This window comes from Scardinius erythrophthalmus, assembly GCF_964197995.2.
Source record: "Scardinius erythrophthalmus genome assembly, chromosome: 18".
Lineage (NCBI taxonomy): Eukaryota > Metazoa > Chordata > Actinopteri > Cypriniformes > Leuciscidae > Scardinius > Scardinius erythrophthalmus.
Genome location: NC_138238.1, coordinates 11,334,226 through 11,361,745, shown reverse-complemented (window position 1 = coordinate 11,361,745; position 27,520 = coordinate 11,334,226). Strand labels below are relative to the sequence as shown.

Here is a 27,520-nt window from a genome sequence, read left to right as displayed (position 1 = left end):
TGGGGTATTTTTGGTTGCTTATTAACATGATAAAACTTGTAACTGTATTACAAAATACTTTTTATAATTAATTGAGTTTTATATATGATTTTATAGAGCAAGTAACATTTTTAGAATATAATAGGATATTGGCTTGGTAGGATATTTAGATGTTTCCAAGCTCTGTAGTAAAATAGATGGCAAAAATACTGAGAGATTATTTAAAAATAGAAGAAAACACAAAATCCTTCAGAAATTATCTTACGGAAATTGAATACAGGACATAATTGATTTCAGTGACCTAAATACTTTGAAACGATGCGGGAAACCACAAACACCAAGATTCATCACACAAAGAACTCTAAACATGCTTCATGCAGGAACTAAAAAGAAAATGTTTTAGTTAAGTCATTTTTAAGGGTTAGGTCAGATATGTGATTGCAAATGATTGCACAATTATATTTTAGTTGCAGAAGAGCCTAAATATAAATGAACCACCACAGGCCACACTTTTCCACTTCACAAGGGAAATCAGATTTATCATACTGACTGATCCAATGACATCACCTCTCTTTTCCTGACAAAGAAATATTACCCAATCCTGATTTATGTTGGCTGTCACACAGTTTGAACAAGGGAATCTGACTGTGAAACTGGAGACTAAAAATAATTAAATGCTTATTAGTCTGTAGTGCATTAATGGATGGATGATGCCTTGAGTCTACCTTTTCTTTCTTCAGAAGAAACAAAACATTGACGTTTCAGAAGAATTTGTGAACTGTTATTATCTCACATATAACCCATGACATTTGGTGCTTCTATCACTTTGCATTACTCAGACAAAATTGAATTGCACATACCAATTTCTGACTTTTACAAGATTGGAAACTGTGTAAATTGCCTAGTTGGAAGGGAACATAAAAAATAAATTGGTAACAATGTGAGAGGAACAGAAAAAAATATATTATAACAATAAAAAAGATTTCCCCAGGGTCTAAGATGTAAAATGGCAGATAAAATAGGAATTCTACAGACTTCGTCTAGCATTCTCTCATTGTTAGCTCATAGAGTGCAATGTCGGTCTGGAAGTCATTAGCTAAATGTTCCATTTTAATGACAGATATATGAATACTTTGGGAGGTGAAGAGAGGGAAAGGATATCTGCTTATTATGTAATGTGGGCATTAGGTTCTGTGACGTAAAGAGGATCTGAGGCTTTGCTATACATTTTGATATACTGGGATCACTGAAACGTGTGCATGATAACTTTGAATAGATTAAGTGTAATATGGTTTAAGGCATTATTTATGTGGGAATATTAAGCAAAAGTGGTACATGCAAAACACTAGACTTTACCAAAAGTCCAAATCATAGTCTCTGCTGCACCAAATTAACTGATATAAATACTAGTGTAGAACATTGCATAGAAACTGTGTCTATTCCTCGTTTAGTGCGATCAAATAATAAATCTACTGCAGGATCTAGGAAAAATCTAATTGTTATTAAAACAGAAAATGTTGCTATTAGTAAACAAAAACAATTTCTAAAGCTAGGTCTTTTAAACATTAGATCACTCACACCTAAGGCAGTTATTGTAAATGAAATAGTCACAGATAATAGCATAGATGTACTTTGCCTTACTGAAACCTGGCTTAAACCAAATGATTATTTCGGTCTAAATGAGTCTACTCCATCAGGATACTCCTATAAGCACGAGCCCCGTCTGATTGGTCGTGGCGGCGGTATTGCAACTATCTATAGAGATATTCTCAATGTTACTCAGAAAACGGGTTATAAGTTTATTTCATTTGAAGTACTTGTACTAAATGTTACGCTCTTAGATGATAGAAAAACATCCCTATTATCTTTAGCCTTGGCTACCGTATATAGACCACCAGGGCCTTACGCTGATTTCCTAAAAGAATTTGCAAATTTTCTCTCAGATCTATTGGTCAATGTCGATAAAATATTAATTGTTGGAGATTTTAACATACACGTAGATAATCAAAATGATACGTTAGGGGCTGCGTTTATAGACTTATTAAACTCCTTTGGGGTTAAGCAAAACGTTACCGGACCAACTCATCGTTTTAATCATACACTCGATTTAATTATATCACATGGAACCGATCCAACCGATATAGATATCATTCCGCAAAGTGATGATGTAACTGACCATTACATGGTAACTTGCATATTACGTACCCCGGTAATATATCATGCTGCGCCGCGTTATCGATTAGGCAGAACAATCCTTCCATCCACCATAGATAATTTTTCAAATTGCTTATCGGATCTGTCTCAGCTGCTGCCTGAACCTAAACAAACAGATGAACTAGACGAACTAACCAGCACTATGAGCACCGTTCTCTCTGGAAAATGGGATATTGTTGCACCTATGAGACTAAAAAAGGTCAGAGAGAAAATTAAAGCACCATGGTACAACAATACTACTCGTGTTCTAAAGAGAGAAACCCGTAATTTAGAGCGTAAATGGAAACAAACTAATTTAGAGGTTTTTAGAATCGCTTGGAAAGACAGTACGTCACGCTATAAAAAGGCCCTAAAAGCGGCCAGGGCTGAGCATCTCCGCAAACTAATAGAAAATAACCAAAACAATCCTAGGTTCTTATTTAACACCGTGGCTAGACTAACAAATAAACAAGCGTCACCTGGACAAAATATTCCGTTACAGTTTAGTAGTAATGATTTCATGAATTTTTTCACTGAGAAAATAGAAAACATCAGATCCACAATTGTAAACGTTCAATCTTCAATCGCGCCTTATAATTCAGCCTCGATTATCACCCCGCAAGAACAATTACAGTGCTTTACAACTATAGAACAAAAAGAGTTAAATAAATTTATCATTTCCTCTAAAACAACAACATGTTTATTAGATCCCATACCAACTAAACTATTGAAAGAAGTGTTACCTATAGTGGAAGAGCCTCTCCTCAATATTATTAACTCGTCTTTATCTTTAGGTCATGTTCCAAGAACATTTAAATTGGCAGTTATAAAACCTCTCATTAAGAAACCACAATTAGACCCAAATAACCTAGCAAATTATAGACCCATTTCAAATCTTCCTTTTATGTCCAAAATATTAGAAAAAGTTGTGTCTGCCCAACTGGGCTCTTTCTTGCAAGAAAATGACACCTATGAAAAGTTTCAGTCTGGGTTCAGGCCGCATCATAGCACTGAAACTGCGCTCGTTAAAATCACAAATGATTTACTCTTAGCTTCTGACCAAGGCTGTATCTCAATACTAGTTTTACTTGATCTTAGTGCTGCGTTCGATACTATAGATCACACAATACTCTTAGATCGGCTACAAAACTATACCGGTGTTCAAGGACAAGCATTAAGCTGGTTTAGATCATACCTATCTGACCGCTACCATTTTGTCTATTTAAACGGAGAAAAATCGATCATAACTCCAGTAAACTATGGAGTGCCGCAAGGATCTGTGTTAGGCCCTCTATTATTCTCAATATATATGCTGCCACTTGGAAATATTATAAGGAAACATGGAATTAGTTTCCATTGTTATGCTGATGACACTCAACTATATATTTCATCACGGCCGGATGAAAACGCTAAATTATCCAAATTGACAGAGTGTGTTAAAGATATAAAAGATTGGATGACGCACAATTTTCTTTTATTAAATCCAGATAAGACAGAGGTAATACTTATCGGTTCAAAAAACCGCCCACAAAACCTCTTACAATACAACTTTAACATAGTAGGGTGTCCTGTTACTTTATCCTCTACAGTAAAAGACCTGGGTGTTATATTAGATTGTAACTTGTCTTTTGAAAATCATATTTCATATGTTACAAAAACAGCATTTTTTCACCTTAGAAATATTGCTAAATTACGTAACATGCTATCTGTTTCTGATGCAGAAAAGCTAGTTCATGCATTCATGACCTCGAGACTAGATTACTGTAATGCTTTATTAGCTGGTTGTCCTGCATCCTCAATAAACAAGCTACAGTTAGTCCAAAATGCCGCCGCTAGAGTTCTTACTAGATCAAGAAAGTTTGACCATATAACACCAATTTTATCATCACTACATTGGTTACCTATAAAGTTCCGTATTAATTACAAGGTATTGCTACTGACTTATAAAGCCCTAAACGGCTTAGCTCCAGTTTATTTAACGGATCTTCTATCGCCCTATAATCCATCGCGCTCTTTAAGATCACTAAATTCGAGGCTTCTGGTCATACCTAGGATATCCAGATCCACCAAAGGAGGGAGAGCATTTTCACATTTAGCACCAAAACTCTGGAATAGCCTTCCTGATACTGTTTGTTGCTCAGATTCGCTCTCCCAGTTTAAAACTAGATTAAAGACGCATCTCTTCAGCCAGGCATTCATATAATATTTTAATCTTACAGTTAAATCCGGTCTCTACTTCATAAACGCCAGAGGAGAACTGGCCCCCGACTGAGCCTGGGTTCTCCCAAGGTTTTTTTTTCTCCATTAGGTCACCTAATGGAGTTTTTCGGTTCCTTGCCACTGTTGCCTTTGGCTTGCTCAGTTGGGGATGCTTAAATTGATTAATCGATTCACCAGTGCTATTGATCTGCATTACCAAACGTGGATGTTTTACACCAGAAACAAACACTGATGTACTATTTTATTTAATACTGTGAAGCTGCTTTGATACAATCTGTATTGTGAAAAGCGCTATATAAATAAAGTTGACTTGACTTGACTTGACTAGACTTTCATAATTTATTTTAAATCATACATCAATACAGAAAACATGAGATACGTTTTTCAGAATTTCCAGAACTCCTGTCCATCCTTTTAAAACGTGTATGTTATGTCCATCAGTTTATGCTTTCTTTATTCCACTTATTGCTTTAAAAGTACTGTTTCCCAGAAAGTGTTTCTCTTTCTAACAATACCATCATTTATCATCTGTACAAGATGGTCAAAAGGCAACAAGAAAGAATGTGTATTGATGGAAAAGATTGATGATTCTCCTGAAGATTCCCTTTGAACATGGAAACATATTGGACCAAAATCAATCCATCAAACCCATTGGGACGGTCTAGTGGTCTGAATGTCCTTTCTGTCCAATTTATGATTGTTAGTATGAAGTACATCAATAAAGTCATCAGCATCTGTTTATTGAACTGAAATTGTATTTGCAAAGACGTGCCCTTTCCTCTACATCAAAGTGATAGTTCTATAATGAATTTAAAGAGGCCATTATAAAATGTTATGAATGTTTTTAATGTAGCAGTTGGCTTTTAAGAGCAAAACTGACTGTTTAATTTATAGCTACAAATAAAAAAGTAAGCTCATGATCAGATGATGTATGGGCTTTGGCAGGCATCCTTGTTCTATGTGCGTTATGTAATTAACGTGGAACCTTTCTCAAGAGCTGATTATAAGACGCACATCTTGGCAAAACAGCATTGAAAAACCTGGAACTGTAATTTAGATTCCATGGACACAAGGAAGGAAGAATTATTATTTATTTCACTCTAATCACGCACTTTAAAGAGGGCAGAACTCATGGGGATACTTTCTCATTTCAGAAATATACAGGATATAATGTCATTTCCAGCATATAGTAGTGAAATATACAATGATGTCATCCTTTTAGGCCTCTGCTGAGGCCAGATTTTGGAGAACCCTCTCTGTTTTTTTTTTTTTTTTTTTCACCTAGGGCATATTGTAAACATGTACATCATCTGTCTCATCTGCTGTATATATGTCCACTTCATGTGCTTTTGTAAGATGTTCCCACTCAACAAAAAATGATGGAATGTTATCAAAGGAATGCAGTGCTCTTCATAGAAGAGGTCAAATTAAAGTCATACATCTTAAAAGGTAAATGCCACGTTGTGCTGTGCTGTGTTCATTTTAACTATTCATCTTATCTATCTATCTATCTATCTATCTATCTATCTATCTATCTATCTATCTATCTATCTATCTATCAATCTGTCTGTCTTTTAATATCGGACTACATAATGGATATATACACACTACTGTTCGAAAAGTTTGGGGTCCAAAAAATAAAAATAAAAAAGAAGAAGAAAGAAATCAATGCTTTTCAACAAGGATGCATTATAGTAAAGACATTTATAATGTTACAAAAGATTTATATTTCAAATAAATGCTTTTTAACTCTTTTCATGTAAGAAAAAAAATATATCAAGGTTTCCACAAAAATAACGCCACGACAGAAATAAATTACAGTTTATATTCACAAAGAAAATTGAAATAATATTTCACAATATTATTTTTGTGATTATATACTTTGACCCATAAAGGCATTTATTTGGTGTCAAGTATATGGCATTTGATACTTCAATCTTAGCCTTCTCACATACCTATGCTCACATTTAGGTCTTCACCCCAACAGCCCCAGGCGCGATTCAGAACTGCATTAGCTAATGAAAACTGTCATGACGTGCTGTCACAGCAACAACCCAAACCTCTCCAGCCCAGTGCAACCCGCCTCCAGCCAGCCCAAACCCTCCCCTTTGAAACCAAATATGCGCGCCCCTCATGATAAAATTCAAGAGAGATCAGTTATGAGGAGGGAGCCCGTGAGTCCGGCATCATCTGGATTTATCACGCATCAGCTTTGGAACATAGATACATTGTTCAGTAACACCTCATGATTGACTGCATTTGTCTGTGAACCGTGTAACCTGCATCGTGCGCGAATTTTAAAATTTGCGCTTGGGGACCCGTGGTATCTCCAGGTTTTTACGCAATGAATTTTTGATCATATCGTGGGTTTACTATTGTGGAACTGACTGAGGATTAGGACGGATAGTTATTTTCGTCTTGTGCATAGAACTCAAACTTTTTTTTTTTTTTTTCTTTTTTTTTTTGTTACTTTTTGCTAAACATTTACGGAGTTCTTCTTTGGTTCCGGTAAGTGAGGTGCCCGTCACTGTTCTATTGTTACTGCTTTATTAGAAGTTTATAGGGGTTCTTAAAAGCATGTCCTCTTTTTACATAAAAGCATGTGCTCTTTTTACATAGAGTGCGCCAAATAGACGCTCGTTTCTTAGTTGCGCATGCCATTGTCCGGCTTGAAAAATTTACTTGATTTGGGCATGTCTAATAATGTGCTTTTAATTCTAGGTGAGGTATCCCTATTTTCAGCCGTGCAGAGCAATTGTGGGGCAGGTAATTTAATTAACGTGAACAATTAATATTTGGTTACCATTGTGATCCATAGAAGAATGATTCTCCGAAGATGTCTCCGAATTTTGGCCCTTTTGCTTCTGTTCACCTCTGTAAAATCTCAAGGTAATTCTGTAGGATTTTTCTATATATTCTGTATCTGAATAATCTGTATTACATTTTAATGTAATGAATTTGTGTATCATAAGACCCCAAATATATCTTTAAATCTTTGCATATGTTGCATTTTCGTTATGTTTTAGTTATTTTTTGTTACTTTCATTTTGGTATAACAATTATTTAATTAACAACAATTGGCTACAGCAAAAAAAAAAAAAAAAGATGGCATGTCTGGATCAAGGTTGTTGTCAAATAACTTGTCTATGAACTTTTGGACATATTTGGTTTAAATTTACCTACAAGAGAGAATTTGTTTGTTTATGTCCTGTGACCAGTCATCATCTCAATTCTTACACCATGTTTAAACACCTTTTTGCCATCATTTTAAATGACCCTGTGATGTTTAACAGTAATAGCAAAACATGTTCCCCTTTTTAGATGTGCAACTTGAAGATGAGACAGTTTTTGACTTGTTTGAAACCAGTGGGATCACACGCAAGACTATCGGTGTGAAGCTTTTCAGGGGTCTGGACAGCGATGCTCCAGCGTACCGCTTCATCCGTTTCGACCAGCTCCCCTCTGTCAGCTCCTCAGCGCTACAACAACTTCTTTTGCAAATACAAAACAATGAAGGCTTTATTCTGACAGCCACTCTGCGCCAGGACCGCACATCCCGTGGCACCATTCTTGCACTGGAAGGCCCTGGCGAGCGCAGGCAGTTTGAGGTCGTTTCGGATGGCCGAACCAACACTCTAGATTTGGTGTACTGGTGGGCCGACGGCTCACGCAACGTAATCTCTTTTGAGGATGTAGACCTCTCGGATTCGCAATGGAAGAATGTAACGCTTCATGTGCATGGAGAGACGGCAACTTTGTACATTGGTTGTGGACTCATTGATAGCTTCATTCTCGACGAACCTTTCTATGAACATCTGAGCGCCACAGGTGGCCATATGTTTGTGGCTAAAGGGTCCACCCGAGAAAGCCATTTTAGGGTATGTTTGATGTCACATTATTGAGAAAAGTAAAGTGCATGCAATTAGAATACATTAGGACACACTCTACAGGAGATCAAGAATATTAACTAATATATTTTTGCTCATTGTAACGCAATTTAGTCAGATTTAGTAGTTGCAGAGCAAGCCAAGCAAGTGGCTGGAAAGTGAGTAATAAATTACAGCTGATCCTCCAGTGTTCTGTAAATCCAACCCAACTTCCCAGTCCTGGGAGATATATGTGAACGGATGAAAATTGGCAGAAGTAAGCCTAACAGCAGCTGTTGTTTCTTTCAGGGTTTGCTGCAGAATGTACGTTTTATCTTTGACACCCCACTTGAGGACATTCTGGAGAGCAGGGGATGTGATCTTGAAAACCCAGGTAGGAGGAGCTTGTGAGTCTTAACATTCTTTTAACACTTTTAGCCAGCCAAAAAAGATTTGTGGGATCAAGATGAAGTTCCTGTTTAATGGGAACTGCTGTACTGAATATATAACTCACAGACAGGAAGGGATTTGCTCAGTAATGATGTCTGTTTTTGGTGGAATTTTTTGTTTTCATTTTTGTTTCAGCCGAATGGTGGCTGTGGAAAGAATGGGTTCTTAGACATCTCTCGCTCAGGGGAAGGTTTTGGGCTCTTGACAGTTAGCTTTATAAATAAACATACTTGGAGGGGCTCACGCCTGTGAAGACCTGCATGCGCACACTCATTCAGACTAGGACCAACCAGCCTGATTGAAGGAATTATTAGCTTGGAATTGCCATAATGTGCATGTATTATAAGCCTGTATTTGTTTAAATCGGTCATCCATCAGTCGGGTCGAAGATGTGTCAGAGCACATCAACTCTTTTGATTTAGTTTTAAAATTGGTATGTTTTTGTAAATGTACTAGTATTGCATATATATCACATTTAGCTTGTATTTAAATGAATTTACCTTGTTAGAAGCACGGGACCATGTGTTGGTTCAGATAGATGGGTCAGTAGGTCATAAGAAGAACAGTTAAAGTTCACACTGCCACACAGACACAGACATAAACAGAGAGAGAGAGAGAGAGAGAGAGAGAGAGAGAGAGAGAGAGAGAGAGAGAGAGAGAGAGAGAGAGAGAGAGAGAGAGAGAGAGAGAGAGAGAGAGAGAGAGAGAGAGAGAGAGAGAGAGAGAGAGAGAGAGAGAGAGAGAGAGAGAGAGAGAGAGAGAGAGAGAGAGAGAGAGAGAAACGCACTTTTAACCACTTGAGGATTAAATGAGTTCTACAGATATAGAAAAACAATCCTGGCTGCAAGGCAAGGCAAGTTTATTTATATGGCATACCGTACACAATGGGAATTCAAAGTGCTTTACATAAAAAAAAATACTTAAAATAATCACAACAGATGCAAATAAATAGAATATGCATAAGAAATAAAAATGATAAAAAATGACTAAATTCAGGGCGTCTCTATCGAATGGAAGAGTCTGAGACATTCCTTTTGTGATTTTACACTAGTAGCAACACCTGCTTTCCTAGTGTCTCTTCACTCATAAGGGAGTGTGTAAACTTTACACTGTCAGTCTTTGACGGCTTCAACGTCTCTTCACCCCTATAATGAAGTGAGACTTATACAACGTCTGCCTTTGATGGCTTCAACGTCTCTTCACCCCTTCAATGGAGTGCGACACTTATACACCTGCTTGACACAAGTGTATATTTACACCATCCATGACTTAGAGTCCTGGTGTCTCTTCACTCACGTCTAAGTGCAAAGCCATCACTCTCCAATTCTCTAAAACTTTCCCACCAGATATCCTAAATTCAGGACATCCCTATCTAAATGGAAGAGTCTGAGAGTTTCGGTTTGTGATTTTACACTAGAAGCAACATTTAGTGTCTCTTCACCCCTAATGGAGTGTGAAAACTTATAAACCTGCTTTACAAGAGTGTATATTCACATAAGGAAGTTCTGGAGAATGTTCAGTCTGATCATCTATGTGTCATATATGTAAAAAATGATGCAGCTATCTTTAATGCTGCTGTATTAATCTTCGTTTCTTTGTTATCTGGCAATATCAAAGGGGTCAACTGAAGATAATTACAACAGTCTAATCTAGAAAGTAAATTCTGTTTCATGTTAGACTTTTTTTTAATAATAGTTCATTGGGGTAACTCACACTGCTGCCCCACCCATACTTTAATATTGTAAGTTCCTTTGGAACTACTTAAAAATAACTTCAAAAATTGTGCTTCTATAAACGGCAATCAAGAATTGCTGAGATAGGTCTGTGTGCCTAGAAATAGTTTGCTCGCGGTTACATGTGTGTAACATCACAGGAGCCAATGAAATGGTTTAATTTGGCTTCCTATTACAATCTTCAAGCGCCTGAGTGTCGTGTATAAAGAGGCTTTATTGCAAGCAGATTTAGTCGTCACGCTGTGAGATACCAAATGTCTGCATTCTCTGTCCTTGAACTTGCCTTAAAGGTGAAGTGTGACATTTTTCAACATTAAAATGCTTTCTCTAAAGCTACCTTGCTAAGACAACTATAAGTAAGCCATGACTTTGGAAAGTGTAAACACTGTGGCTCTGTGGCTCTATCAAAACATAGCTGTGTTTGTTTGAGCATTTCAACCAACCCGACACAACATTGGCTTAACCGGTTCTGTGATTTAAGGGTAGCGCTACCAGTTTGGAAGTTTTGGCTGACCGAAAACAAATTTAATTTTCTTTCAGTGTATAACACTGCCGTTTAAAAGTTTAGGGTTTGTATGAAGTCTCTTGTGCATTTATTTGACCAAAAATACAGTAAAAAGAGTAATAATGTGAAATATTATAACAATTTAAAATAACTGTTTTCTATTTGAATATATTTTTAAATGTAATTTATTCTTGTGATGGCAAAGCAGCCATTACTCCAGTTTTCAGTCTCACATGATGCCTCAGAAATCATTGTAATATTCGGATTTAGTGCTCAAGAATTTTTTTTGTAAATGTTGTCAGATGTTGAGGTGCTTAAATTTTTGTGTGGAAACCATGATAATTTTTTTCAGGATACTTTGATGAGAAGAAAAGAAATTGAATTATTTTGTATTTTTGAAATCTTACTCACCCCAAACTTTTGAATGGTATAGTGTAACTACAATATGTAATATACTACACTACCTTCTTCGCACAGCTGTCTTTTGTAAAGAGAAGATAAACCACTGAAAAATTATTTGAGAATGTATAATGACATAAATACCGATTTGTCCTTCATGCAAAGTCCTAGTGCGACTTTAGAAGACTTTGAATATAGTTTAATGTGGTATTGGTGCTTTTATAGTGCGTATAAACAGCCTGTGGTCTCTATCTAATTGTTGCCCCATGGCTTTTGAACCAGCACATCAGAATTCATTTTAATCTAATTAGCATTTCTTCTGTCTTTTCCCAGTGGAGGTGAATGTAGTCAGTGAGAGCGTAGAGGAGGTGGAGGTTCCATCTTCAATTGCCTCCAATGTGATTGGCCAGAATACAGATGTTCCAGCAACCAGCTCCTCAGAAATGATGTGTGAACATTCCTGTGAAGAACTGGCCAACCTCTTCCAGGAGCTCAAGGGTCTCAGAGTTGTCGTTAGCAACCTCATAGATGGTCTGCAGAAAGTGGTGAGACAGATCCGAATGTAAATCTTATGCTACACCTTATAAGGCCCAAACAAGATTAGGCACCTATAACTGCTGTCATTTAGAAAAGAGAAGTTTCCATGCCTCTAAGATCTCACATGCAGATATAGCATATCATATTGTTGATGCTAACTGATTTTGTCAGATGTTTATAAAAAACCTGAGCTCACTGCAGCGAGGGCAGTTATGTTTGTGGGCACATGAATGTAATAATTGGACCATAATTTGGTATACTCGCATAACTGTGGGAGGAATGTGAGCTCAGTAAATCACTGTGTGTTAGATGGTTTCTGTTGGAAAACATCTAAAATTTGCAATGCATGAAAATGTATAGTTATTGTGACTCCTTGTTGTGTTTAAATGTGTGAAAAGCCTGATTTACGTCTCATTGCAGTATGAAGAAGGACAGTAGTGTGATTCAGTTCATTTCAAATGGACTTTTTTTTTCAGACAGAAGAAAACACAGCGATGAAGGAGGCACTAAATAAGATGCAGAATCCTTCAGAGCAGAGTATGTGTTGGCAGGATGGTCGTATGTTTGAGGACAAAGAGGACTGGATTGTGGATAGTTGCACTAAATGTACCTGCCAAGAAGGAAAAGTTGTTTGTCGTCAGATCACATGTCCTCCTGTGGCATGTGCCAATCCATCCTTCATCGATGGCGAATGCTGTCCAGTGTGCCTCCGTAAGTGCACACACAAACACAAGACATACAGTACAACCAGTACTAGTTGTTTCTAGTATTTATTTGTTTTTGATAACAACGATTAAATAGAAATTATTTTAACTAAAAATAAAATTATATAAAACAATGCAAAATAAGAATAAAATAAACAACAATGTCAATTTACAATTTACAACACTTATAATAAATTGAAATAATAATTCACAATATTACTGTTTTTACTGTAATTTTGATCAAATGGGTGCGTAAAAGAGACTTCTTACTGACCACAAACATTTAAATGGTAGTTTTTATAGACTTATAAATCATGTGTAGCCGGTCCTATTTGACTCGCTCCAACCGGGACTCGAACCAGGGTCTCTGGCGTGGGAGGCGCTAAAGGCCGCAGCCGCTAGCATGCCTCTTGAGGCCAGGGGAGTGAGGTTTACACACAAAGCTCTTACTGGCCTACGTCCGTTACACATACAGTGCTATGCATAAGTTTAGACACCCATACTAAAGTTGACTAAAAAGATGAATAAAAAATCATCTTTTGGAAATTGAACTTAATGCCTTAATTAAAAAAATGAGGAAAAATCCAACCTTTAAGGACACCAATTTTCTTTGTGAATGAATAATGTAATGTTCTTCCTTAAAATACAGGGTGCATAAGTTTGGACACCCCTATGTTAAATTCCCATAGAGGCAGGCAGATTTTTATTTTTAAAGGCCAGTTACTTCATATATCCAGGATACTATGCATCCTGATAAAGTTCCCTTGGCCTTTGGAATTAAAATAGCCGCACATCATCAAATAGCCTTCACCATACCTAGAGATTGGCATGGAGTACTTTCCATAATATCATCTCTCAATGCAAATCAAACCAGCTATTAGGCTAACTGAAATAAAACCATGCCAATCTCTAGGAATGGTGAAGGCTATGTGATGATGTGGGGCTATTTTAATTCCAAAGGCCAAGGGAACTTTATCAGGATGCATAGTATCCTCCTGGCTCCATGAAGTAACTGGCCTTTAAAAATAAAAATCTGCCTGCCTCTATGGGAATTTAACATAGGGGTGTCCAAACTTATGCACCCTGTATTTAAGGAAGAACATTTATTTATTTACGATACATTATTCATTCACAAAGAAAATTGGTGTCCTTAAAGGTTGGATTTTTCATTCAGGCATTAAGTTCAATTTCCAAAAGATGATTTTTTATTCCTATTTTTAGTCAACTTTAGCATGGGTGTCTAAACTTATGCATAGCACTGTACAACATGTATGTTGCATTTGTACATTTTCTTATGATGTTGTATAAATCTTTGTCTAGCAATGGACAGCGAGGACGGCTGGTCTCCGTGGTCAGAGTGGACTCAGTGCACAGTCACGTGTGGGAGCGGCACTCAACAGAGGGGGCGCTCTTGTGATGACACAAGCAATACATGTTCTGGACCCTCGATTCAGACACGCAAGTGCAGTTTGGGAAAATGTGACCGCAGAGGTACGAATACAGGCACTGTATGTGTGATAGCTTGTACTGGGTCATTGTATCACGCTTATAGCAACACTGTTTTGCACTCACAGTTCGTCAGGATGGTGGCTGGAGCTTATGGTCTCCCTGGTCGTCCTGCTCAGTGACATGTGGGGAGGGACTGATCACACGTATCCGTCACTGCAATGCTCCTGTTCCACAAAGAGGTGGCAAAGACTGTGAAGGTGACGGACGAGACACACAGAGCTGCCACGCAGACCCCTGTCCGAGTGAGTAAACAAATAGGGTTCACATATTTAATAGACCATCATTAAATTGAATAAATGTGAATAAACATTGTGAATAATTGAATAAATGTGTTAGCAGCATTTCAAAAATGTAACGCTGTTAAACAGCCCTACAAAATTGAAAGCTCAACCTCCTAATTGAGATCATATAGAAACCTTCTCATCCACCCTGCTGTTCAGATCTTAACTGGAAAACATAGAGAGGATGATGTCAGTCTTTCCATGGCTTATATTATCATTAGGGCAGGGACGCTCCACAGATTTGGGCAATTTGTTCATCAGAAGATTATGGAAAAGATGCTTATGACATGGCCAATGAATGAGATTCACCTCTGAGACACAGCAGATGCCTGGGAACACCCTGAGATCAGAGCTATTGAGTACATAGGATCTGGGCTAACTTTTCTTTTCAGTGAACAGCAGCAACAGAGAAAGGAGAGCTGTGTGCATTGTGCCTGCTTATTCTGGGCATTTATGTATTATTTCCACATTAGCAGGGAATGTGACACAGATTGTGTTATTTTGAAAGTGTTAGATACCATAACATGGGGTCCAAAATAAAATCCAAGTGAATTCATATCTACAAATGGTATTTATTAGTTAGTTTCATTGCATCAATATCAGTTCTTTGAAGTCTGCACTACAATATCTTAAAATTGCATGAGCGGATCAATGGCACAATAAAACTAAATAACAACCAGTTTAATACAAAACAAAACTGAATAACAAGCAGATGGACTTTTGTCACATTAAAAACAGCCTCAATATGCACTAACATAAACATTTACAATGCAATACAAATTTTATTTCTATAGCACATTTAAAACAGCTGACGTTGACCAAAGTGCTTTCCAGAACAGTAATTACAACAAAAGCAGGTCCATACAGTCACACAAACAAAATGAAATCCTGTTCACTCTAATTAGATCTAAAAGCCATACTAAAAAGATACGAAAAGCATCCACAGATGGGGAAGATTTAATGTGCATTGGAAGAGGGTTCCATAAGCGTGTAGCGGCCACATAGAAGACCAACCTTTGATTTTAATCTAGTTTTGGGAACATAAAGAATCATCTGACTGGAAGATCTCATTTTTTTTTTTGTATTTTGATATGGTCAACAATGTATTTTGGAGCAACACCATGCATCGCTTTAGAAACCATTAACAGAACCTTAAACTCAATTCAGAATTTTACAGGCAACCAGTGTAAAGAAACCATTTGAGGTCACAAAACAGATGCTATAGATGCCCTCCAGGGTCACTGAGTGACTACAGACAGATTTGTGAATCAAACTTTTGGGGTGGGAATGTAAAAACAAAGATAAAAGACAGCAGAGTTTTTAAACATTTAATCCCTCATGTTTTGCTTGAATGAGCTGTAATACTTATGAGCTCTGACACATCACTGTCCTTCCACTGACTACCTTTCGCAACTGTCTACTTCGGGTATGTTAAATCTTTTAAGTGATTCCCATGAGCGCAACATTTTGACGAATATTGCCGTAGAGTGATGTAAAAGTCGCATGAATTCCTGTAGGACGGTTCAGACTGCAGTTGCATTGTAAATAATCTGACCTGTATGGATTTAGGACCACATATGGAAGTTGCACAAGTCGGAATGAAAAGATCAGATTCCATGTGGTTTGTGTAGTTCACACTGTCATGAGAAAAACATTGAGCAATGTGAGCAAAACAGTTTACCTGCAGTATGAAAGTAGCCTTATAGATGGAAATATCACTCCATGTTGTGCCTGTTTCTCCATTTAGTTGATGGTGGCTGGGGTCCATGGTCTCCCTGGGCATTGTGTTCAGCTACATGTGGAGGGGGTCTGAAGAGTCGTGTTAGAGAGTGTAACAGCCCCGAACCGCAGCATGGAGGAAGGAAGTGTCTTGGAGACTCCATTGAAAATGAAGTATGCAACCGACAGGAGTGTCCGATTGGTAAGAAAAACAAACTTAGGAGCATATTGTCTTTGTGCCTTTTTAAAGTGCCTTTACTTTTCAGACTCCTAAAATCAGAAATAAAGTACAGTAAGAAAGAACTGTGTTGATTTCACAGATGGCTGTCTTTCGAACCCTTGCTTCTCTGGGGTTGAGTGTGGCACAGCTTCTGATGGATCTTGGGAGTGTGGGCCCTGCCCGAATGGCTACCGTGGCAATGGAACTTTTTGTGAAGATGTCAATGAGGTAAACAAAGGCTCTGTTTAAACCTGGTATTAAGATGCGTTTTGGTCGATCGGATCACAAGTAAACGAGGGAGACACATTACACCTGGTATTTTAATCCATCTCTTTTGTCCACTTTCAACCACTTCTGTCCTGATTTCTTCGAGGGGAGAGTTGAAGATCTTTTGATCTAATGGACAAAATAAGCTCACACAATTTACATATGAACGCCAGGAATAGTGAGAGGACATTGAGTACCGGTCAGAGAACCGGCAACATGTTAAAAGAATGACTGAAAACTGTAGAATAATTACATATATTTTACATGGAGGAAAGAACCAAAGGCTTATCTAGAGACCTGGGGCCTCATTTATAACCGTTGCGTACACACAAAACAGGCCCTGAAAGAGGCCTACGCCACTTCCGACGCATAAGTTGTGATTTATAAAAACAAACTTGACGGGACAATTTGCGCACCTGCACGCAAACTCTGACCCATGTGTACGAACGTTTTGGAGATGGAGCAGTTTGGCGACACCGATGATGAGCTGGAGTTAAGTGTCTTTTTGGTCACTTTTAGACAGAAAATCTAAAGAAAATGAAACATACAGAAAGATAATACAAATATAATTTCACTCACCAAGCTTGTCACTTGAAGCAAATATCCATCCCTTCTTAAATGTCCGCGCCAGCGAGCGCGTTGGGCAGTGAAACTGACGCAGTTTAAATAAATAAAATAATGATTTAAACTATGTTTTACTTCTGATATAAACATTTAGATTAAATATGCCATTCAAATTAAGGGTGTTAAACACTTAAACATGAAATCATTACTGAGACATTACAACATTTTTTATCAATCAATATAAATATTTGTTGTGGATGCGATGCTTTTGAACACTTTTCCTGTGGCGTGCTGTGTTTTAATGTTTTAACGACAGAGATAATTGATTATCATGATAATACCAGATTGTCTGAGAAAATAGTTTCGCGCAAATAATCCCCAAGGCATCTGTTTCCATTAAAAATATAAATCAATTAAAAATACAATTCGGCCAGTGGAAAAGATTGAGAAAAACTTTCTCTGAAATGTATTTTACACTATTTGATATTAAAAACTATTAAAAAACAAGGCAAGGATAGGCAACTACTTGATTTTTATTAATGTAATGAGTCTTGTACCGTTAAACGTTATCACGTGGATGAATAATCATATGCAAATGATATGCAGATGAGGATCTGCATAGTAAAACTAGGCGTTGTAAGCTCCATATATGGATATTTCAGGGAGGAGACGCATGTGCGCACAATCTTCAGCTGACTGGGATTTATAAAGTGAATTCTGCGCAGGTTCTGGCGTACGAACGGTTTTATAAGTCTGAATATTTTTTTGCATACGCCATTTTTGGCTTTCGGGCGCACGTGCACTTTTAGTAAGGATCCTACGCACAGTTTTATAAATGAGACCCCAGAACATCATGTAGACTAGGAGCTCAGTTATTTTAACATGAAAACTGCCTACCAATGTTCTAGCAACCACCCAAAAGTTGTTTCGCAATAAGCAAAATTTTGGTTGAATTTTGCAGACAAAAAATTTCAATTATCTATTGTCAATAGCCAAACAATATATGAAGTTCAGCTCACACAGAAGATACTATCAAACCAATAAGGTGTCTGTTGTTGGTCAATGCGACAAATTAACATTACCAACTGAAGTGATGTGAAATGTTATATGACCAAAGCAATGCATTAAAAATCACTCACAACAGTTTAGCAATGCCCTGGGATCATAGCAATGAGTTTTGCACGGGCAAGAAACCGTAGTGTGCATATACATGCAATATGTATATACGTTCTGACAATACTGATCCTTTTATCTCTCTCTCTCTTTTTTACTTATTTTGCGTTCTGTGGTGTGCAGTGTGATATGGTTTCAGATCTATGTCATAAGGTGGGTGGCCAACAGCAATGTGTGAACACAGACCCTGGATTCCACTGTCTCCCCTGCCCCCCACGTTACAAAGGGACTCAGCCCTACGGCATGGGAGTGGAGTCAGCTAAAATCAACAAACAGGTCAGTCACACACATCACCTCACATACCATTTACCAGGCGGCTAATTTATGTCCATCCTCCTAGCCGATACCCTCAGAGTCTCAAGGTTCTGCTTCATATGTGTTTAAATATAGACAAAGTTTCAGTATGTTTCCCCCCCTCATAAATAGGTGTGTGAACCCTACAACCCCTGTAAGGACAACAGCCACAGTTGCCACAAGTATGCTGAATGCATCTTCCTTAGTCACTTTAGCAACCCGATGTACAAGTGTGAGTGCCGTATTGGTTATGCTGGAGATGGCATCATCTGTGGAGAGGACTTTGATCTGGATGGATGGCCCAACCAGGATCTTGCGTGTGGAGCAAATGCCACCTACCATTGCAAAAAGGTACTACATAACTTATGATTACCCAGTCTCATGCATGGGACCAGATGTAAATTTTATAGCAAAAATGTATAGAGCATTCAAATATACTGAAGACAGTATGCTTTCTGATGAGTTCAATGCTTATAATAAAGCAGACTGTGCATTGATTCAATGTTTTTTGTTTAATTTAATGCAAGCCAGACCATAAGGCTTAGTTGTTGACTGTTATGAGATGGCTTATGGAATATAAAATGGAAAGAAATATCGTTTCACCTTAATAAACCCCATAGGACAATGGCATCAAGTCAGGCAGGGGGCCAGTGACCATGAACTACTAGAGGAATGTTTTGATTTGGCCCAGTATTTACTGTCTATTGTGCCTTTTGGAATCGTATATTTTATATCCCTTAAATGTCTTTGTGGTGAAATGTTTAGCCAAAGGGAGGGAGAGCAAAAGTAATAATTACGTCATTCTTCTCCTGTGATGGATAATTGCTTGATTATGTCATGATACACCGTGGAGAAAAACCAGGACCAGAATCTGCAAGACATCATAGATCTGAAGCCTGGGAAGCAAAGGGAGCCAAGCGAGAAAACAATAAAGGATAAAATATGTGAACATAACAAATAAAGGAAAATTTTGGTAATGCACAGAATGAAAAATTGAGACCTCATAGCATAAAACGCTTGAAATTCTTAGTACTGTATGTGGGTGATTTGATGTGGTTCATTTGATATGAGTAACTGTTAGTGTCAGATGGTTTGTGGTGTAAGACCTGTTCACATCGCACACATACAGTAAGCGAAGCAGTAGTGTGAGAGCTAAGGCTCAAAATGAACTTAAATGAATACTGGTTAATTTATCTCCAGAATTAATCAATGAAACAGCATAATTTCATATACATTATTTATAATAATCTAAAATATATATACACACTATTCAAAGGTTTGGGTTTGGTACGATTTTTGGTACTCTTATCTCATCGGGATTGTGTCTATCTGATCAAAAATACTGCCAATAATTTCCCAGAGTAGGATATATGGGTTGCGACCGATTTATTCAGATTTTAGTAGTCTTTTTTTTTTTTATTGAGTCATTATGTTCTTTCTAGATCAATATCCATTATTTAGGCTCTCACTGAAATCTTTCTGCAATTAACTTAACTTTATTCTCTGCAGGACAACTGCCCGACTCTACCCAACTCTGGTCAGGAGGACTTTGACAATGATGGGCAAGGAGATGCTTGTGATAAAGATGATGATAACGATGAAATTGTGGATGAAAGGGTGAGGCGGATTTAGTGCTTGTGATGCTTATGGACTTGTGTTCACGCTACCAATATGTATAAGAGTGTGCACTATTCGTATTGACACATGTAGACCTTTATGATATATTTCTTCTAGGACAACTGCCCCCTGATGTATAATCCCAGGCAGTATGATTATGACAAGGATGATGTTGGAGACCGTTGTGATAACTGCCCGTATGAACACAACCCTGCTCAGACCGACACTGACAACAATGGGGAAGGGGACGCCTGTTCTATTGATATGGATGGAGATGGTAAAAAAACCCTTTTGATCTGCCTTTTATAATCCATGCAACTCTTTTTAGATGTGTGAATCACATGTCCTTTTCTTATTTCTGTCCATAGAGATTCTAAACGAGCGAGACAACTGCCCTCTCATTTACAACACAGACCAGAAAGACACAGATCTAGATGGTGTCGGAGACCAGTGTGATAACTGCCCCTTAGTCCACAACCCACAACAGGTCTGGAGGAAAATGGAGACTGACTGCTTTCAAACATCTTTATTCATTTTTTTAAATAATGTTACCATTTTGTGTTTGCAGACGGATGTAGATAATGATCTAATTGGAGACCAGTGTGATAACAACCAGGACATAGATGAAGATGGCCATCAGAATAACATGGATAACTGCCCATACATAGCCAATGCTAACCAAGCCGACCATGACGGAGATGGGAAAGGAGATGCTTGTGATTTTGACGATGATAATGATGGCATTCCTGATGACCGTGATAATTGCAGACTAGTTCCCAACAAGGACCAACTGGACTCTGATGGTAAAACACTGTTAAACACGCTACGTTAAAATAGACACACCTTATTTTGGACTCTGGTTATAGTACTGAAATAATAATCAATTATTTATTAGTTTTTTAGGGATGCATAATGAATTAATACCATGTCAGTTATTGGCCAGAAAAAGTTTTTTTTTTTATATCTTTGATAGTTGCATTGAATGTTATTGTAGAAAAAAATTAATAAAAAAATCCTGGTTTATAAACAAATTCCTAAAATATTCTAAAACAAATTGAAGTGGAATATATATATATATATATATATATATATATATGTATTATAAAACATTTTAATATATTTGCACAAAAATAATATTACATTGGATTTTGCACCGCTACACTAACACGCATTACTATACACTCATATCATATCTCGCTTCTGCTGTTTACCATTTCACTCCAGAGTAAGGAATGTGTGGAAATAATGTGTCTAATTATTGATATATGGCATTGGCTCTGAAGCACCATGTGAACATTTGTTCTGCAGATTATCAGAGAATGGAGATAACTGATAAACAACATCCAGAATTTTCCTCCGGGTTCCTCGCACCTGTTTGTCTAAATACACAATCCTGCATTCAATTTTTGTGTCATGCGAGCGTCTGTTGTTCTGGACGTTGCTCATATTTCCTATGAGGGTCGTCCAAGAATCTGTCCCATAAAAAATAAAATCAAAGACAAGGCATGAAAAGCAGGGAGATAAGAAATGCGTAAATTTCTCGCTGGCATCAGACATGCCGAAGAGTTGCAGTAGTTCGCGTCTCTTTGTGTTTTATGAGGTATTTTAGACACATATATACGCAGCTTGACGTTAAGCCTAAATGGTATGATGGAGGAATAAGTTCTCTGTTGTCAAGCCATGCTTACTGCTTGGGTTTTCTTTTATAAAGTGGATCTGAACTTTTAAGTGGGGTGAAATTTGCCTTGGCATTCCAAAGGGTGTTCATTTCAGCGGCCCTCTGAACTCCAAGTGCTAGCTGAAGCTGTCACGGTCTACGGGGAGATTGGAGATCTTTGAGGTTTTGTTGGCTTAGAGAGACAATCCTAAAGCTTTGGGAAAAGCCATTGTTCAAGTTTTCCAAAAGGAAAAGTACCTCTTGGCTAGGACTGCACTGTGATGCCAGTAGTTTGCAGATCAAATGATTGAATGTTTTGAAGCTTAGATTTGAATTTTCTAGGTCAGTGGCTTTGGAGTATTTTATGAAGTGGTTATATTGATAGTCTTAGCACGAGCAGTGTATATAGCCTCATATGATCTCATAAGCTCATAATGATTTGTTTTTAATTAATTATTTGGGTCACACTTTAGATTAGGGTCCAATTCTCACTATTAATAAACTCACCTCAGAAACGCCTAATTACATTTCGGTATTGGGTAGGATTAGGGATGTAGAATATGGTCATGCAGAATAAGGCATTAATATTTGCTTTATAAGTATTAATAAACAGCCAATATCCTTGTAATATGCATGCTAATGAGTAACTAGTTAATAGAGAAAACTGGACCCTAAACTAAAGTGTTACCATTATTTGTTTTAATATTTCAGCTTAGTGGTTGGTTTAACGTTCTTATAATTTCTCCCAGGTGATGGTCGTGGTGACGCCTGTGAGAATGACTTTGATAATGACAATGTCCCGGATATCTTTGACACGTGCCCGGAAAACAGCGCCATCAGTATCACAGACTTCCGGAAGTTTCAAATGGTTCACCTCGACCCGAAGGGAACCACGCAGATTGATCCCAACTGGGTGGTCCGAAACCAGGGCAAAGAGCTTGTGCAGACTGCCAACTCCGACCCTGGCATTGCAGTGGGTAAGTGAGCTGTAATGCAAACATTTACAAAGGTAAAAAGTTAAAACGTTCCAATATTGATCTTGGGTCCTGATCTTTCTGCACAATAACGACAGGCTTTGATGAGTTCAGCGCTGTGGATTTCAGCGGGACCTTCTATGTGAATACAGACAGGGATGATGACTATGCAGGTTTTGTGTTTGGATACCAGTCTAGCCGACGTTTTTACGTAGTAATGTGGAAACAGATCACGCAGACGTACTGGGAAGACAAGCCGTCAAAGGCGTTCGGCATCTCTGGTGTCTCTCTCAAGGTGGTCAACTCCACCACAGGCACTGGGGAAAATCTACGCAATGCATTATGGCACACAGGCAACACCAAGCAACAGGTGAACGCTCTCTTCTCTTTTATTAGTCCTGACAGATTTCTTTTTATGTGCCATTACTAACAATAAACTGTCCAATAAATTCCCATTTCAAAGTAGTGCTGTCGGTCTTGGTGCTTAAAATGATGAATGGCTTTACAATCCATCGTTTAGGTGCGCACTCTGTGGCATGACCCCAAGAATATCGGTTGGAAAGACTATAATGCCTACCGCTGGCATCTCATCCACAGACCGAAGACTGGCTTCATTAGGTAGAGACTTACACTGCATCTTGTTTTAGTCAGCAGCACACTACATATTATATTCCTAGACACGTTTTTATAACATAATTAATATAAAATGATGTATACACTTATTTCAATCTAATTATATTATATAATATATTATAAAATATTATAAAAATAATTAATTTTCTAAAATAATCAATCTATCTATCTATCTATCTATCTATCTATCTATCTATCTATCTATCTATCTATCTATCTATCATATATAATGTATAAAAAATTATATTTATAAATTATTATTTAATAATGTTTATAAAATACAATTTCCCCAGGGTTGTTGTGTATGAAGGCAAGCAGATCATGGCAGACTCAGGTCCCATCTATGACAAGACGTTTGCAGGAGGAAGACTGGGGTTATTCGTTTTCTCCCAGGAGGCCGTCTTCTTCTCCGACCTCAAATATGAATGCAGAGGTGAACAAATATAACTTCCTTTACAGATGAAAAAAATAATAATAATAATCTTCCAATATCCTGTGATCTTTCTTTTTTCATCTCATTGAGAATTTTCTTTCTTTGTGCAGATAATTGAGTGTGATTGGAATACACATTCTGTCTCCCGTCATGGACTTTTTTTTATCAAAGCAAAACCGGATCGATGTAATCGAGAAAATGAGACATTCTGCAATAGAGGTTCCTTCACCTTCCGCTGGACAAGTATGAAAGGAAACAAATATTTGGTCAGCATTGCTTTAGAATCCTCAGTTAATTGTTGCACAAATAATATTTGTAATGCTACAATGAGTCCTGCCATCTTGAATATAAACCCAAGGCTCTGAGTGTTTTAGGGTTTATAGTTTTTCATTTCATATCATTTATTCTTTTATATGTCTTTCTATTCATTCTTATTGAGGAGATTTTTGTGCTTTTTGTGTTTGTTGCAAACGTTTAAGGGAGATGTATTATATTCAGACATTTTCTATTATCTACTGTAACTTATTTGTCTTTTTTCTGGTTATTAGTTAACATTCCTTTTGTATTGTATCCCTTGCTGACAAATTGTAAATACTTATTTATTTGTTTACATTGACAACTTTTTACAAATGAGGTTTAAAAAGATGTTTTGCATATGTTATCGAATTGCATTCATGTCAGTAAGGCTCCGTAATTTGCCATTACTGTATCTACATGAAGTGAATGTGACAAGAGGAACAGTAATGTAATATTCCTGAACATTTCAGAAGTATCAGGGTGTTTCACATTTCTTTTTATTAAACTACAGAGGCTGCATGAAAATAACCATCGCTTAAAACGTGTCTTCAGTGACCCCAGCAGCAGAGACTTTCCTTGCTCTCATACAATGGTGACAAACCAGGATTGTGATCTCAGTAACTCCCCAGTTTCTAGTCACCCTAACTTGGCATTGAACCAGCAATATGTGAGGTATCCCCTCAGAACCCTCTTTTGTAGTCAATAAGGATAAGCGCCATTCAGGAAATGCCAATGAGAGATTTTATATAAATGTCTTTCTTTTCTTTTTTTAATGAGCTGATAAGGGAATATATGTTATGCCTCTCACGTAAATGCTTTAAATCAATTAACTTGTTTCATTTACAGTCGTTTCATTCACTGCGCAACATGAAGCACTTCATCAGATGTTAGATTCAAGATTCGACTACAGGCTTGCTGCTAATCACGTTTATCATACATGTTTGTATTAACTAACAAACAGTTGTTTTTTATATTTTCTCACTCATATGCGTTTTCATGGCAAATATTTGATGAAATCAGTTTTTGTCAATAAAATTATATACACAAACCATCATTATAGTCTAATAAAATCTGTTTTATACCACATGGAGTGCACACACACACACACACACAAAACATTTAGGCCTTAAATTATGATTTATGTACTTGATTTGCATATAGCATTTCCATCCATTTGGATTAAATAAAGAAAGTAATAAACTTAATGTGATGCACATTTGTCAGTCATGTAAATGAAACGGGTAAGATTCGCATAGTTTGCATCTGCACATAGTTTGCAAAATAATCATATTTTTAAAATACATGTATTCAAATTGCTTAGAATCAGCATAAATCTGTGAAAACAATTACATTTATTACGTTAAAAGGCATGAAAATATGGTTAGCCGTGGAACAGGCAATATTCAATTATTATTTAAGAAGTATGAAACAAACTGGATTGACTGATGACAAATATTCATCTCATTGAGTTTATTAGTTTATGTGGATGTTAGATCCATACTAGTTTATGGACCGAACATGTATGCAATTCAAATACATAAATCTTACATATAGGCCAAGCACTACTTGCTTTTATTTTCTCAGCAATTCCATTTTGTCAGACACTTTTGCTCACAGAATAAATGAATCAGCTGACTTTAGTTCATTTCTGCAATGGCATTAGGCACCAAAAACTATATTTTTGCATGATGCTACACATCCATGCTGCTAAGAAGTTGCCACTGCAACATAAAAAAAATTGCATCTTTAAAGAATTCTTAACAATTAATAAAATAAACGAAATTTAAATGTGTGGTTTAATTCTTTCTTGTAAATAAAGGCATGGACTGCTAGAAATCGTTTCAAATGTTCTAGCATGTCCATTTTTGGTAATATTTTATGTCTTCCATCTGGTGATCCCCTAGGCTCTCTTTGGAGCATTTAGGGTAGAATTAAGGCGGCATGCTGTCCTCTAGTAATTCTTGTCTCTGAAATAGTGCCCATATTTCACTGCTTTCAGATGCTGTTTTTGTGTGCATGCAAGCTGACACAACTGTGCAATTAGGGCATAATTAAGGGGAAGTTCTGTGTTAAATCTAATGATCCGGCCACATAGTAACAGGAAAACAGACATTTTTGCTAACAGACATACACGCATGTGGAGGATTTGAAGCTGATTCTGATTTATTTTGTGTGCGGGAGTCTGTGGTTCTTGAAAGCAGAAGATTTTAGACATATAACATCATGAAATGTGTCATCCTTGTACTTGATGCACATGCTCTCTAACGCTTGGATGTTGTGTTACCGTTATTTAGTAGGCCTATAAACAAATCCAGCTGTGCTCACGGTACATTGCAAACCCAATCACACAGACAGCATTATGAAGCTTATGCTTCTGCAGTAATTTTCATGTGGAAGAAGCTGAGCACCGTGTCTCCTGAGGAGATATCAGATGTAGTTCTTGTTCCAGGGACAGGCAGAAAACTGAGAGAGAGGAAGAGAGAGATCTCAGAGGAAGCTTCTAAGAAGTTATTTAGTCTCTGTTTCTGGAAAGCACCATTAAAAACGAAAGCTTTTTTGATATTTTGCATGATTGAAACATGAAGGTAATAAAATAAAACACTTGAGGTATTGCAGGACCACAGTGTTCTTTACTGTTTTGAACAACAACAACACTGTGTCAAGGTCCATTTACCTTTTCTCTTTTTATAAATCATTCAGTAACAACACATAAACTGCACAAGGAGAATTATTTATTGTTTTCAATATTAGAGTAAGACATTTTCTCATAACTTTTGTATTGGAAGAGATTTTCTGAGGTAAAGCTAACAAAAGCTGCCAAAGTTTTAGGATTGGTTTAAATTAGTCTTTTCTCTTGGTTTTACTGTTCATATAAATACATTTTAAGGCATTACTGCATCTCATTCTTTTATTTCAAGGTCCATCATTATGAAATAGAACCATAATGACAGAAATATATAAATAATGTGATCAAATTCAAGACATAAAGTAGCTGAGATATATGAAACAAGGCTGGCCAGAAATAGTTTCCTCTTTTTTTAGACAAAATAGCAAAGTAGGGAAAAACTCCCTACTCCCTAAAAAATGTGACTTAAATATTTATTCATATACAGGGATAATAATGAAAATTGTTGGGTACTATACACACAAACAGTCTAATGTTCAAAAGTTTAAAGTCGGTAAGAGTTTAGTTCAGATGTTCAGTATACTGTACCAGGATTTTCACCTTCTCTGTGAATTGTGTGACGATTGGTGCAAATGAGCACAAGGCCAAATGCTACAGCACAACAATTTCC

At 37.1% G+C, this 27,520-nt stretch overlaps 1 protein-coding gene across 2 annotated transcripts; it reads left to right on the top strand.

The window, feature by feature from the left end:
• The first annotated feature begins 6,554 nt into the window (after nucleotides 1–6,554).
• Nucleotides 6,555–25,278, top strand: thbs2b (thrombospondin 2b). Of its 2 annotated transcripts, none has more exons than XM_081393567.1 (21): nucleotides 6,555–6,900; nucleotides 7,211–7,281; nucleotides 7,714–8,270; nucleotides 8,568–8,652; nucleotides 11,679–11,890; nucleotides 12,359–12,593; nucleotides 13,907–14,077; nucleotides 14,161–14,337; nucleotides 16,124–16,297; nucleotides 16,416–16,543; nucleotides 18,443–18,595; nucleotides 18,746–18,964; nucleotides 20,123–20,230; nucleotides 20,348–20,507; nucleotides 20,599–20,717; nucleotides 20,799–21,033; nucleotides 22,637–22,864; nucleotides 22,960–23,231; nucleotides 23,382–23,479; nucleotides 23,788–23,927; nucleotides 24,038–25,278. In XM_081393567.1, exons 2-21 carry the CDS (start codon nucleotides 7,215–7,217, stop codon nucleotides 24,043–24,045), a joined length of 3,546 nt encoding a protein of 1,181 aa, XP_081249693.1. In that variant the 5' UTR covers nucleotides 6,555–6,900; nucleotides 7,211–7,214; the 3' UTR covers nucleotides 24,046–25,278. The 2 variants fall into 2 exon arrangements, with proteins under 2 accessions (XP_081249693.1, XP_081249692.1); XM_081393566.1 differs by having other exon boundaries at nucleotides 7,114–7,281.
• The last annotated feature ends 2,242 nt before the right edge of the window (nucleotides 25,279–27,520 follow it).

Excerpts from the sequence above, each read along its gene's own strand:
- thbs2b (XM_081393567.1), top strand. The coding sequence starts at position 7,215 with ATGATTCTCCGAAGATGTCTCCGAATTTTGGCCCTTTTGCTTCTGTTC. Across the intron at positions 8,653-11,678 it reads ATGTGATCTTGAAAACCCAG|TGGAGGTGAATGTAGTCAGT; the intron begins GTAGGAGGAGCT and ends GTCTTTTCCCAG. Across the intron at positions 14,338-16,123 it reads CCACGCAGACCCCTGTCCGA|TTGATGGTGGCTGGGGTCCA; the intron begins GTGAGTAAACAA and ends TTCTCCATTTAG.